The sequence below is a fragment of the Ptychodera flava genome, chromosome 2 (genome assembly GCF_041260155.1).
Source record: "Ptychodera flava strain L36383 chromosome 2, AS_Pfla_20210202, whole genome shotgun sequence".
NCBI classification, from domain to species: domain Eukaryota; kingdom Metazoa; phylum Hemichordata; class Enteropneusta; family Ptychoderidae; genus Ptychodera; species Ptychodera flava.
Window position 1 is genome coordinate 9,949,184 of NC_091929.1, and position 12,974 is coordinate 9,962,157.

Consider the following 12,974-nt stretch of genomic DNA (forward strand, 5'->3'; position numbering starts at 1 on the left):
TTGTTGACGATTGAACGAGTAGGCCCAGGATAACAAGTGACCTTGGTTTTTTTACTTATTAATAGATGAAAAGGTCAACGTTATTGAGCCTTTTAATATATTCCTGATGTAAAAATACAAAGTTTCTCTTACACAAATACCTCAAAAGAGGGATAAAACTGCAGCAATTGAAAATGGATACAGTACAATATTGACAGAGCAGATAAAACACTTGTGCAAAGACAGAAGATAAAAACGTCAGCACGAAGAAGAGTTGAACCCTAAACGTCTGTGCTTTTATTCTCTACGATTTTTCAAGTGTTTTATCACCCTCAGGTCTGTCAATATCTTATAATATCAATTTTCGCTTGTTGCAGTTTTTGTCCTCTGCCCTGTTACAAGTGTCTTATCTCCCACTGGTCGGTCAATATTTTTCTATTAAGTTTCTCTAGTGTGTTCCAAAACATTTGTTGATCACACTGAACACACCTAAGGTGGCAAACTATAACATGCCTATCAAGTTTGTTATCGGATTCCACATTTCAGCCTTTGGACTTTATACGTCGCTCGACTCTGAAGCTAACCATCAAGCTGGATGAGGAGCGGCCTTGTAACGTAAACAATGGTCTATGATTATGAATAGTCTTGAGAACTGCATGAAATAAGCAAAGTGAAGATAAAAGTGTACATTTACACCACTGTTATACAATGAATGACCCATCGCTATTCTCCAGCGATTTTTCTCCATACGAACAAGTATTCATCGCTATGATCATCAAATCTACAACTATACATTTATGACTTTAAAAACGGTCGATACCATCAACGTATAGACAAAACTTGAAAAAATAACTCTGCTGAATTCTGACAAAATATTTCACTCGATTTCTTATCCATCACAGTGGTAGTATGTATGTAGCATATGGTAGCATGTATGTTTATTTGAATAGAAGCTATTCTCAATCTTAAGAAAAACAAGGAGTATTGACAGCAGGATCAACTAATAAACTCTATCAAAACCACTAATATTTATTAAAGTCGTCTATTTTCTTCTTGAATACTTTTTTCTCCCTATGACAATAAATTTCATTGCTGAAGCTCATTTTATCAATCCCCGGGTAAAAAAAGGTAAAAGTCACACAAAATATATTATTTTAATGATTAATACCCGAGTTGCACGCTAATCAGCCATTTCATGTATGTCAAGGCAAGGATACTAGATATTTTAGAGTAGCTGAGGATCAGGTTTCAAAAAGTTTTGATCCAAATTGCTACAAAGTGCACAACGACAATTTACTTCTTAGTGTGTAAAAACGAAATGTTTCCAAAGTTTGTGATTTCCACCAATTGATGCGACTTGGAGACTATACTTTCCCCACACAAATCATACAGAAAATAACAAAATAGCTCGAAAGCTAGAAAACATTATTCCAGCTTAATCGTTAACGCTGCAACTCGTGTGACAGCCACAGTATTCACAATTCTTTAACTCTAAAATGGTTCTCCAAAAAGTTCAAATATTTTATAATATTAGTTGGATGTTTCAATTATTTCGTTAAGGGTAAATTTTCTCTTTTTATTAGTGATAATTACTCTTTTCGAATATACAGAAAAATATGAACATTTTAAGTTTATACGGTGAGAATTTATCGTTTCAACCATGAATTTAGGCTATAATTTAACAAAAGCAACCAACCTGACCAAAGTTTAATCAAATCTAATAATATATGTACAAAGGATTCAATGTTGGTTATACGACAAAATATACAATACTGATTCTAAACATTTGTCAAATACGCTAGTATACGTGTACGTATACTAATAAAATGTACTAAGTGCAGTGTGCCGTTGGTGTGCAATGAACTGCATTACGTATAATCTTATTCTGCATATATCAACGCTACGTATATCAACGTTTTGCAATGTTCCATATACAAAGAAATACAATTAATACGGATACAAATAATGTTGTGTTCTATATACGTCAATGTATCTAGATATATTGAACGTATAGAGCAACCCACACCTTAACATAACCTGCGTTGATTTTGTAATCTACTCAACAGATTTCGTTTAGGAGTCGTTGGGTTACTTTTTAGAGTCTATCAACCAGCAACCAACGTGCGGCAATGACGTGGCACCTTTTCTGGTGCCGTACAGTTCTAATTTGTAGAAACCAGACTCCGGTAATTTGATTGAGTAAGATATACTTGTGTCGTTACTCGTGATTGTAAGACAGTTCTTTTTCTCCTCCTCGGGAAGTCGAGAGTCGTTTTTCAACAAGTATGGGGTGGTGGTGATCGGTTCTGGCGCTTTGATGGTTATAACGCATGTGCCATTGTTTGCTACAATCACCGACGATTTGTGTTCAACAAGTTGCAGGCCGAGGTCAATGAAATGGTTAGTTGCTCCCCAGGACCCGTTGGCTGAAGGATAAAATTCTCCTTTCCACGGCGCATGTGCTTCAAGCAGCCAGTGTCCCACTCCCGAATATGAACCCTCCACATTTCTGTTCTTTGCAAAAAGCTTAAATTTGTAATATCCCTTTTCAGGAAGTCTTGCGTGAAAAATGAACTCACTGCCGTCGGTTGCTGAATCAGCAAAGACAAACTTTGTAGCTTCGCTATATTTTTCGCCATTCTTTTCTAAATGAAAGAGAAACACCACGTCGGAATTTTTGGAAAACTTAATCTGACAGGACCCATCGGTGGCAATAATTTTTGAGGAACCAGAGTATTTGACATCAAGCTTGTAGAACTCTTCACCAGGCCCCCATAGACTTCTTGAGTGAGGAAATTTCTCATCGATCACCGCGGCTTTCGAATTCCGAATCATGAAGTTGGCACCATGCCAGTAATTGCCATCATCGCGCAACTTAGCCATTACAGTGAATCGATATTCGCCCTCATACGGCAATATGACATGATATTTCACTTTTTTGTTAGTTTTCTCGCCACATACATGACCTTCGACCTCATACTGTCCTCCAGAGAAGGAAATCAACTCAGCTAACAGTTGCTGGCGTTCATCTGGAAGTTGTAGCTCTAATTCAGCTTTCCCTGTGTTTGAAACTATGATGGGTTCTTCCTGGCCGATGACTCTGAAGCCTTTGATATGAAATTCGTCATTAGCGCCCCAGATGTCGTATGCTGCACCAGAGGGGAACGCCGCGGAGGGTGTGTTGCCTCTGCTCTTAATCGTGTAAGACAACACCCACTGAGACATAGACTTCATGTCTTCAGATGTGTTATTCGGAGTTACACCAACTATTAAAGTGAAATCGCCTGCATGGGGAAATCTAACCTTGCATGTAACTGTATCACCATTTCTGTAGCTTATGACATGATTTGAATGTTTTCTGCCAGCTCTGGGTATTGTATTCTTCTCATTCAAGTCCGTCAACCTTGTCCAAAAACGCAAATTCTGGGTGTAGGGGCACTGAACTTTCACAGATATTTCATTTTCGTTTGTTTCAATCACACCTTGGTTATGGCTTAGCGTTTGCATGTTAAACGCATAGTAGGCACAATCTCGCATGGGTACATCTGACCAGACATTTAAATCACTGAATGGTTTCTTCAGATACTGCTCGTTGGGGGCGCCCTGTCCAGAGCCTTTATCAATTGGGAAATGCTTTGAGGCAAACATTTCTGGATCGCTGATGAAATAGTATTCATTCCACTTTCGAGTGTAAGCCATCTTACCTATCTCCTTATCAAGCCCTAAAATGAAAGTAAATGATATTAGTTAATATCTGCTGCTTGTAATTAAAACTGTCTGAATTGTAAATAAAGGTTAAACGACACAGTATTTGATAGCGTAATAGATATAGTGCCCCTCTACTATCTATGATTGCTTACATGCGTTTAGAATTTTGGGCGGAATTTTGGGCAGGTCTTGCATTGGCTTTAAAATGTTTGAGCGCAGTGTTCATAACTTTATCGTACTGTGAAAAAAAACACGATAACAGTTACAGTCGCTTTCTCATACGTGTAGAAGGGGATTCTTCATCCAATTTCGGAGTCCTATGCTCAGAACACGTCGGTAAAAGCCATCCACCTCTCTGTAATCACATCATGCCATTCATTGATAGCTATGACGTTGAGATCAGTTTTGTATGTATATGTCACGTGATCATCAGCTGAAATTAATGTCCAAATATGGCGAGCACATAGAAACATAACACGAGACCAATACTTGATAGCAAGATGTGCACACCATTTTTCATTCAAGTACATGTAAGTACAAGTGCAAATTTGAATCTATATTCTAAGTTTATTTGTCCCTTTTCGATGAAATGGTGAGATGCATGTTGATCTTACATTTTGTAACAGACTTACCGACTGATCCCGCCGCCCATGTACAATCGCACAGGTACCATTTGCCATTGATTTTTATCTTATTCCAGGCGTGGTCTGTTTTAATTTTACCATTTTCCATTTTGAAAGCGTCTCCTGGCTGGTAGTCACCTCCCTTGGAAGCCCCAGACAGACTTTCACATTCCAAGCCTGCCAGACTACAGCGAAAAGATGAAAAAAGAGCACTGTGTCAAGGCAGAGAACAGCAACACATTCACGTCATCATACATCGGAGAATCATTTTTGAATATATTTTTCGTAAAATTTAAATTGAAATAATAGTTTCTCAATGACAATCAGCTTTATATTTCGTTGAAAGCAGTAGGCGTCTCGAAATTGAAGTTCTTAAACATTTGCTCGAACTTTCAATAAAGAAATTACATCATTTCCCTATAGGCTTCGAAGTCGAATGAAAACTAGGTTCAAACGTGGAAAATGTAGAACTATAGAAAGAATATTCACCTCACATGAAATTCAAAATGGACACTGGGCCTCTGAGGGCAACATGAATTTTCAATTTTCACAGAATAATGAGTGAAAATTTTATTCACTCCATGCTTTAAAATGAGCCCCTAAAGTGGTAGACCAGATCATTATTGTGAAAATTTGAGGGTCCGAATATCCCCCGTGTCCGAGAGGATTATAAACTAAAACAATGTGAGTCGCATAAAACTACTAAATGCAATGTGTTTCTCTGGCGATGTGCCTCAAAAAGTGAGATGGAAACAGCAATGTTTCATGTCTACACACTGTCAATTATAACATAATTTGTAAAGATAAACTGCAGTATTCTCAGTTTGTATAATTACTAAAGTACACATAATCAATGTGTGAGCTGTCACGTCGATTGTACAGCTTATTGCTGTTATAATTTTGCAATGAAATTGATACCCATCATATCAACAGTCGAAGATTTTGGTCTGACGTACCAATACTGTGCTTCCGATCGGCATACTTACTCACAAAGCATCTTGAAAAGGCTGCTATAACCTTCGCAAACAGCCATTCCACTTTTCAAAACTCCCTCGGCGGAGTTGTCACCTCGTTCCTTGTTTCCATAGTAACCCTCGACGTCATATTCCACGTTCTGCGCCTCCCATCGAAAAAGTAGACGAAACTTCTCGAGGTCATTTTGCGCGATTTTAGTGAGATAGGTCACTAACTCAGTGGGAGAATTCTTAAGGTTTTCAGAAGCCTGGAGAACAAAAAAAGACGAAAATGCGTCAACACATGTGGTTTTTTGTTTAAAATGTCATAAGCACAGGTCCTCCAGTAACTGTATCTTTCTATTCGTAGTTGCATTAGGCTTGGTTCAAGTCGATAAAAATTCATTGGCAATAGTTTCTCTTCTGTCTCTTCTAGTTCATACTATTTGAAATTTGGCAATCCAATTGAACGCACTACCTTTGTGTAGACTAGTGGGTTATTTCTTGCCTGTGATTTTGGGTGAAACTTCCCCTTATAGAGCTCACCCTACACATTCCACTCACACGACTCACATGAAAACAACACAAAAAATCAAATCACAAACTCGTACTGAGTCTAATTAACATTCAACAATATCAGATGAAGTGGTCCCTGCCTCAATAGCATAGTTATCCAATTCTTTCATGCGTTCATAGTTAGGAATCAACTCTTTCTTCTCTTCCCAGAAGGTATCTTCTATATTCAGCTTCTGGGCATCGGTTACGGGTTCAGTTTGGTCGATAGTGGCGATTGGATGAATCTTTCGTTTCGTTTCCACTGCTTTTGATGACGAACTCTGGGCATCGGTTACATGTTTAGTTTGGTCGATAGCGGTGATTAGTTGAATTTTTCGTTTCGTTTCCACTTCTTTTGATGACGAACTCGGGGCATCGGTTACAGGTTCAGTTTGGTCGATAGCGTCGATTGGTTGAATCTTTCGTTTCGTTTCCACTGCTTTTGATGACGAACTCTGGGCAACGGTTACAGGTTCAGTTTGGTCGATAGCGTCGATTGGTTGAATCTTTCGTTTCGTATCCACTGCTTTTGATGACGAACAACCCATTCTAAGCAAAGATTAAAATTACACTGTCATGAAAGAAGAAATTCTTGTGCAAAGAGAGGTTTGCTACAAGTTTATTTGCTGTTTACAGAGGGTACGACAACGTTCCAAATGGCAACGCTACTGTCATACAAACACAATGCTCAAATGGAACGTTAATTACATTATTTGAAATTGCATATTTAATATTACAGCTTTGTCAATACCAGTGAAATTGGTGACGTCATTCCCCCTGGATTCAGTATAGCTGATAAAGTATTCGATTATCCAGTATTGTGGCCCCTGATGTTTTTGACGTATACAAATTCACTGGCATAGCCAAAACTATCAAATAGAAACAATAATATACCCAATGCTGGTGCATGATGGACGAAAGCAAACTTTGAACCCCATGATATATTCGGCTCGTCCTGTACATTATGTGCTGCAAAGTTGGCTTTCGTCCATTATAGGCCGCCGGAAGGAACAGTACATCATTGCTTAAATACACTGCCTTCCTAAAATTCACTAATAATGTCAATTTCACAAGATTTTAATGTTGGTAAAATTGGATTTGCGAATGTCATTTTATGTCTACCGCAACAACAAATCCCGTAAATTCCGGCTCAAAAAGGCCTAAAATCGGGATTAACTAAGGTGTTAAGGAAATTATTGGGTGTTTCTCTCTAATCTTCTCATTTGAAATTGCAATCGTTATATAAATATACTACTGGAATTTACTATGTCAGTGCGCATGCGTAAGTTTCATCCCCCGCCCCCACGGCATTGCGAAAACTTAACTAAGTGCCTAGCCAGCCTAACAACGCGATTCAAAGACTCCCTGCTCCAATGGCAGCTTTATATAACGATGAATAAGACAAAAGAACCCACATATAATAGGAAGCGTTAACCTTACAATATTCACATCAAACTCGCTGTGAGCATACAGGTTATACCTCCATGCTGTGAGCGAGGATTTCAAAAAACATACCCTGCTCTCCGAGTTGACGCAAAATCACTGTACTTGCCATAATAGTCGCCATAACAATATCGGTTAGTAGGTACGCAGGTATACGGTCTTATTACAAACGGAATATTATCAAAATCTGTGTTACCTTTGGTTACTGTAGAAAAAAGGATCTCATAATTTGCTCGACATGGACGAAAATGTCCACTCCTACATCAGACATCTGTGCTACCTCCTTGGCTGAACTATTTGGCTTCACTGCTAAAACAGACATAAATGTATCTATTGCATATCCCCCGCTTATATGTATCTCAAATTGTCCTTCATTGCAGATATATTTCATATTTTTTCACAGTTGCTTTGGTTTCTTACCTGTTTTCTTGTTCGCTTAAAAAAACTTTGTCGATCTGAATGTCTGAAGACTGTGTGTTCCGCAAAAGTTAGTTCCTTATTGGAGGGTTGGTTGGTCTCTACCGACACCTGCACAAACGCGAAGTGTTTGACTACAGTCAATAACAAGATCTTATGTTACTCGTCAACAGAACACGCCTCTTTCGTTGTCATATAGATTGCCAACTTGAAAGGAGGAACGTCCATGGCGAAAAATCTTTTGACATTCAAGTCAATCTTGGCCCCTGGCAGGAAGGTTTTTAGCTAGCACAATATAAAATGCTTTGATGAAGAGTTGCTAAGATTACCTACTGTGAGTGAATAAGCCGATCAGGAAGAAGTAAAAGGCGTAGAAGATTTGCGAGACTTCCAGGTTGTTAAATGTAGAATGTGCCTCGATGACAGGTATTTGGACTCTCAAACTTTAACAATTCTTTTCTGATCTTCCACTCGTAGGGGTTAATTCTGAAGCCCTTGGTGTAAGAAAACTTTTCGGCGTTATTGTTTTTCGAAAAGTGAAAGTTGAAAATTTTATCCGTAGAGTTAACACAGGGATGGCAGCCATTTTGAATTTCAAATATCGATAAACTTTATTTATTTACTTATTTATTGGTCACATTTCTTGTAAAGTTCTATTGTTTTTACTACATCGCTGTTGATGTAATTGTTTATTCTAATGAAAAGATAACAAAATTTTTGATTTACACAAATACATAAGCTTACAACAGAAAAAGATAAGAATCATAACCATGTTTTACATGATCATAGAGCAGAGATGTGACAAGGAGGTAGAAATAGCTTATGTGAAGCTAATGTAAATCTGGCTCCCAGCTTGAGTAATTTGTTTCTCTAGTGGTCCCGGACTTTTACGCTTCATTTTGAAAGAGAACGTTTGTCATGTAATTGTCATGTAAAGGAAGGTGTCGATTTCGGGAGCAAAATTCACAGATATAATATGAACATGATAAAGACCTCGCCAAGATCGCCTTGGGTTTGCAGACTCCCTTCACCTTCAAAAGTGTATTGGACAAACACCATACTGTGAGGCAGCTTTGGGTAATATCTTTAGCACAGGTAATTTCACCCATGGAGGTACAAGCGCGAGCCGCTTCTGCCAGCATGTATCACTACAGACACATTCTTCATACCACTCAACATATATTTGGTCAAGTCAGATCGTTGCCGTCACCAACCCCATTGAAAATAAGGTTGATGGAATTGGGAGAAATCAAAAGTCTGACTGGCGGTTTATTGTGCATTATCGGTTGGTAGCATAAACCATGGGTACGATTATACGTACTGCAGATGTTGGAGTAAAGCCGTAAATAAAACTGCAGTAGTGTTTGTGCCCCAAGTGTCCGAGGTAACCGCTGAACAATGGACTTTGTTTCAATCAGTTCCGGCTAACGATGTCACTAAGATCTATATTTACACACGTTTTACTTTACCCCGTCTGCCGTATGAAGTCAGAGGTGCACTAAACACACAATTATGTATTAAATACTTCACTACGTTGTCATGGCAGACGCTTGACTAGAGGCTTTAGTATGGAAAGCCGTTGGGGACTCCTCGGCGAAAAGTCTTTCCCCATTGGAAATGCATAGGTAGAAAACAAAAATCGTTTTCGTTGAAATACACGAAAAAATACCACCCGACTACAATATAACTTTTAACAGCGCCGTCAACTTCAAATGCGACAACAACAACTCAAACCACATTATGTTGCGACCACAAAATATCAGTCAGCGTCAACATTGCTAACATTATGCAACTTGACCTTGGATGAAAACTGGCCGCAGCGGTGACAATCTATGAGGCATTCAGGGAGATGTCGAATGATAACTCTGGCGGCGAATGCCTTATTGCGATTGCGGAAAAAACAAAAGCTCGTGCGGACGCGAAATCTCTTGCAACTCATAATCAACATACGGACGTAGAAACTCATTGATAACAATTCCGCACTGAACTGCCATCACGAAATCTTATCGTCCTTTTCGGCCGCATTTGCCAAATGTGGACGCTGGTAATGTGAAGCCGACGCGGAAACTTTATATACTCGCGTACAAAACTTACAACATACAGACGTTGCGGAAAAAAAATACAACATGAAGCTACAACAAACTCTATCTGGTTGCACACAGTCTGTTCCAAAAATGTGGGATGCGGAAAAATACCATATGCAATGACCATGTTTGGTGCGACAAAACTATATCCTTGTCAGATTGTTATGCTGCGGAAAAACGATATGCATTACCGAGTACTTGCGGTGCGAGAAACTAGTTCCTTCTGGTGCTGATCTGGGACGTTTGTGCGGTAAAAAATAATATGCAAATGAGAGTCAGTTCTGGTGCGGATAAAAAATTATTCAAATGAGGAGTATGTGCAGTGCGGAAAAAAACCCAGTCTGGCTCCATCCCTGCCCCCTTTCTACGAAAAGGGTCAGGTATGCGCAATTCTATTCACGGCACTGATTGGACGACACTATGGAATATGTTCATTGGCTAAGAGGAGCACCTGCGTCCGCTGTGTCCGCTGCAGTGTTATATGTTGTTTCAAATTTCAAAAAAAAACAAAAATCTAACTCTATTCTGTCATTCGGATGAAGTACGCTCTTTCACAAATAAATCACCTCGTTCGACGTTTTGCATAATGAATTTTTGAAGACTTGTGTGTAATGTTGATGTAACTGCCCTCCCTGCTTTATTGTTGAGTTACTGTCAAGGGCGCAGTCATTATTCGAACATATCAGCCTGACATCACGCGCCACGCGCATCCGCCATTTTGCCCAAAATCTGGGCAAAATAGCAGGCGCATACCCGACACAAGTTATCGTATTTTTTGGCCAAGCTCTAGCAAATATTCTGCCGTTCGCAAGGCGAAGGAGGAAAATATCTTTCACATTCGAGGCGCATACTACCTTAAGTAAAACGTACACAATCGTGTATGTTGACGGGTGAACGAGTTAGCCCGGGATAATAAATGACCTTTTTATTACTACATGAAAAATCAACGTTCTTGAGCCTTATAACATATTAATGACGTCGAAATATAAAGTTTCTCTTGTGTTCTTTGTTGATCACACTGAACACGCCTCAGGTGGCAAACTTTTACATGCCTATCAAGTTTCTGATCGGATTGCACATTTCAGACTATGGACCATACCACTGTTCCGCAATTATTGACCAATCACAATTCTTCAGCGATTTCTCTTCATGTGAACAAGTATGCGTCTGCGCTATGATCATCAAATGTACAACTGTATACTTATGATTGCAAAAACGGTCGATACCATTAACGTATAGATAAAACTTGAAAACACATACCTGCTGAATTCTGACACATTATTTAACTCACTTTCTTATCCATCAACTGATCAAAGTGGTAGGGTGTAAGTTTATTTGAATGGGAACAGTAAGTATCAGAATAAAGATCTGTCACAACATCATCAATATATAAGTATTCTCAATGGTAAGAGAGACAAATTGAATGCGTATTGACAGAAAAATCGAAATAAACTATTATCAAAAACATTAATCTTTATTAAAATCATCCATTTTCTTCTGAAATATGGTTTCTCCTGTCATACAGAAATAACAAAATAGCTCGAATGCTAGAAAAAATATTCCAGCTAAATCATTAACGCTGAAACTCGTGTGACAACCACCGCCTTATTCACAATCCTTTAATGTTAACATTCTGTTTCTTAAAAACTTAAAATGTTTTATAATATTAGTTGGATGTGTCAATTACTTTATTAAAGTCCCAGTAGCTGTCCCAGTAGCTGTATGTAACTCTTGAAATTTGTTGACCAGAATAAGGCTTTCTATTTTCTCAGGTTTTCTTTATATTCTACCAATTTAAAGGATGTACTCTTACTATTGAAAAATTGAATGAGTAAATTTAAATTGTAACCGTTATTTTAAAGTGGCACTCCCACTGGTAACATTTTTAAAGCACATTTTTTTAATGCCAACGGTCGATATTTGACGTGGCGACTGCGCGCGGATCACGAGATATCGATAAAAACATGTCCTCAAAAAAGTAAAAGTTTGAATTCCGATGGCCCACCTAAATTCAGCTTCCGAACATCGAACGTTCGGCACTGGGGCCATTGTCAATTAAGCTATGGAGTACGAGTCTACGCTTACGCTGCTGTATGCCACAGTACCAATTGCGTCGGTGATCGGTCATGCCCCCTGGGGGAAAGCCTAGTCTTACTGACTCTGAGAAAAAACGGAAAACAAAGTTTGATTCCACCAGAATTCGCATAGGTGACTAGCACGGTTACGTGCGGTTGATACATAGCGGCCGCCGAGTGGTATGCATAGACGCATAACACGCGCGCGGCGTACTGTGTTGCAGACAACAAAATGTAGTCATCGGAGGCGGCTAATATTTGACATGTAAAAACTGATGTTTTAAGTGGTATTGGTTAAAAATATAGTACAACTGATTTAGAATAATGAAAATGACAAAAACTAAGGAGAAGTTGTACAAAACTTACCTGAGGTAATGGCATAATGCTGTATATAAAGTCTTTGCAGTGGAAAGTAAATTAATTGCGTCGTTCGAACTTATTGTAGACTCCCTAGAATATCGTCAATCAGCACAACAACAAACCTTCGGGGGATTTCGGGTCAAAATCAGAAACGATCGTAAAACTTCGGGATGTGAAAAATACGCTCGGGAAATGACATGTTTTTATCGATATCTCGCGATCCACGCGCAGTCGCCACGTCAAATATCGACCGTTGGCATTAAAAAATGTGTTTTAAAAATGTTACCAAGTGGGAGTGCCTCTTTAATATTCTGCCATTTTTATAATTTGGTAATATTACAAAGAAGAAAAAGCATATGATTTCCCAAAGGAAAATATGCAGCACTGTGCATTATATTGGACCAATCTGTTGTTTCTCTGAAGATTCGAATGCATATATGCATTTGCCTTATTTGCATGAGGGTGCCATACGTTTGTGCACACGTTTACTATTTATCTTGTTCAAAATTGCACACGCTGTTCCTGTTGGCAGTTTATTGTAATTGTATAAACACCCCTAAATGAGTACATTCCCACCAACTTGTTTTAGTTTGGAAGTAAAATCGCGAGAATAATGATAAAAAAAATAGCTATTGAGCCTTTAAGCGTAATTTTTCGTCTTTGATCAGTGATAATTAGAGGTTATTGAAGCAATAAAGCACACCCAGCGATGGTATACTACGAGACACTGGGATTCAAAACTCGGCATACAGGAGGAACTTTTCAAAGTGCAATATG

At 38.7% G+C, this 12,974-nt stretch overlaps 1 protein-coding gene across 1 annotated transcript in view; it reads right to left on the bottom strand.

Annotated features, from left to right (window-relative positions):
• Positions 1-1,560: 1,560 nt before the first annotated feature.
• Positions 1,561-12,974, bottom strand: part of LOC139114052 (kyphoscoliosis peptidase-like) — a 40,498-nt gene continuing 29,084 nt past the window's right edge. The window contains exons 4-5 of the mRNA XM_070675550.1: positions 4,320-4,495; positions 1,561-3,701 (exon numbers count right to left, since the gene is read on the bottom strand). Coding sequence (XP_070531651.1) covers positions 2,068-3,701; positions 4,320-4,495 — 1,810 coding nt within the window. The 3' untranslated portion in view covers positions 1,561-2,067. The remainder of the gene's footprint in view (positions 3,702-4,319; positions 4,496-12,974) is intronic.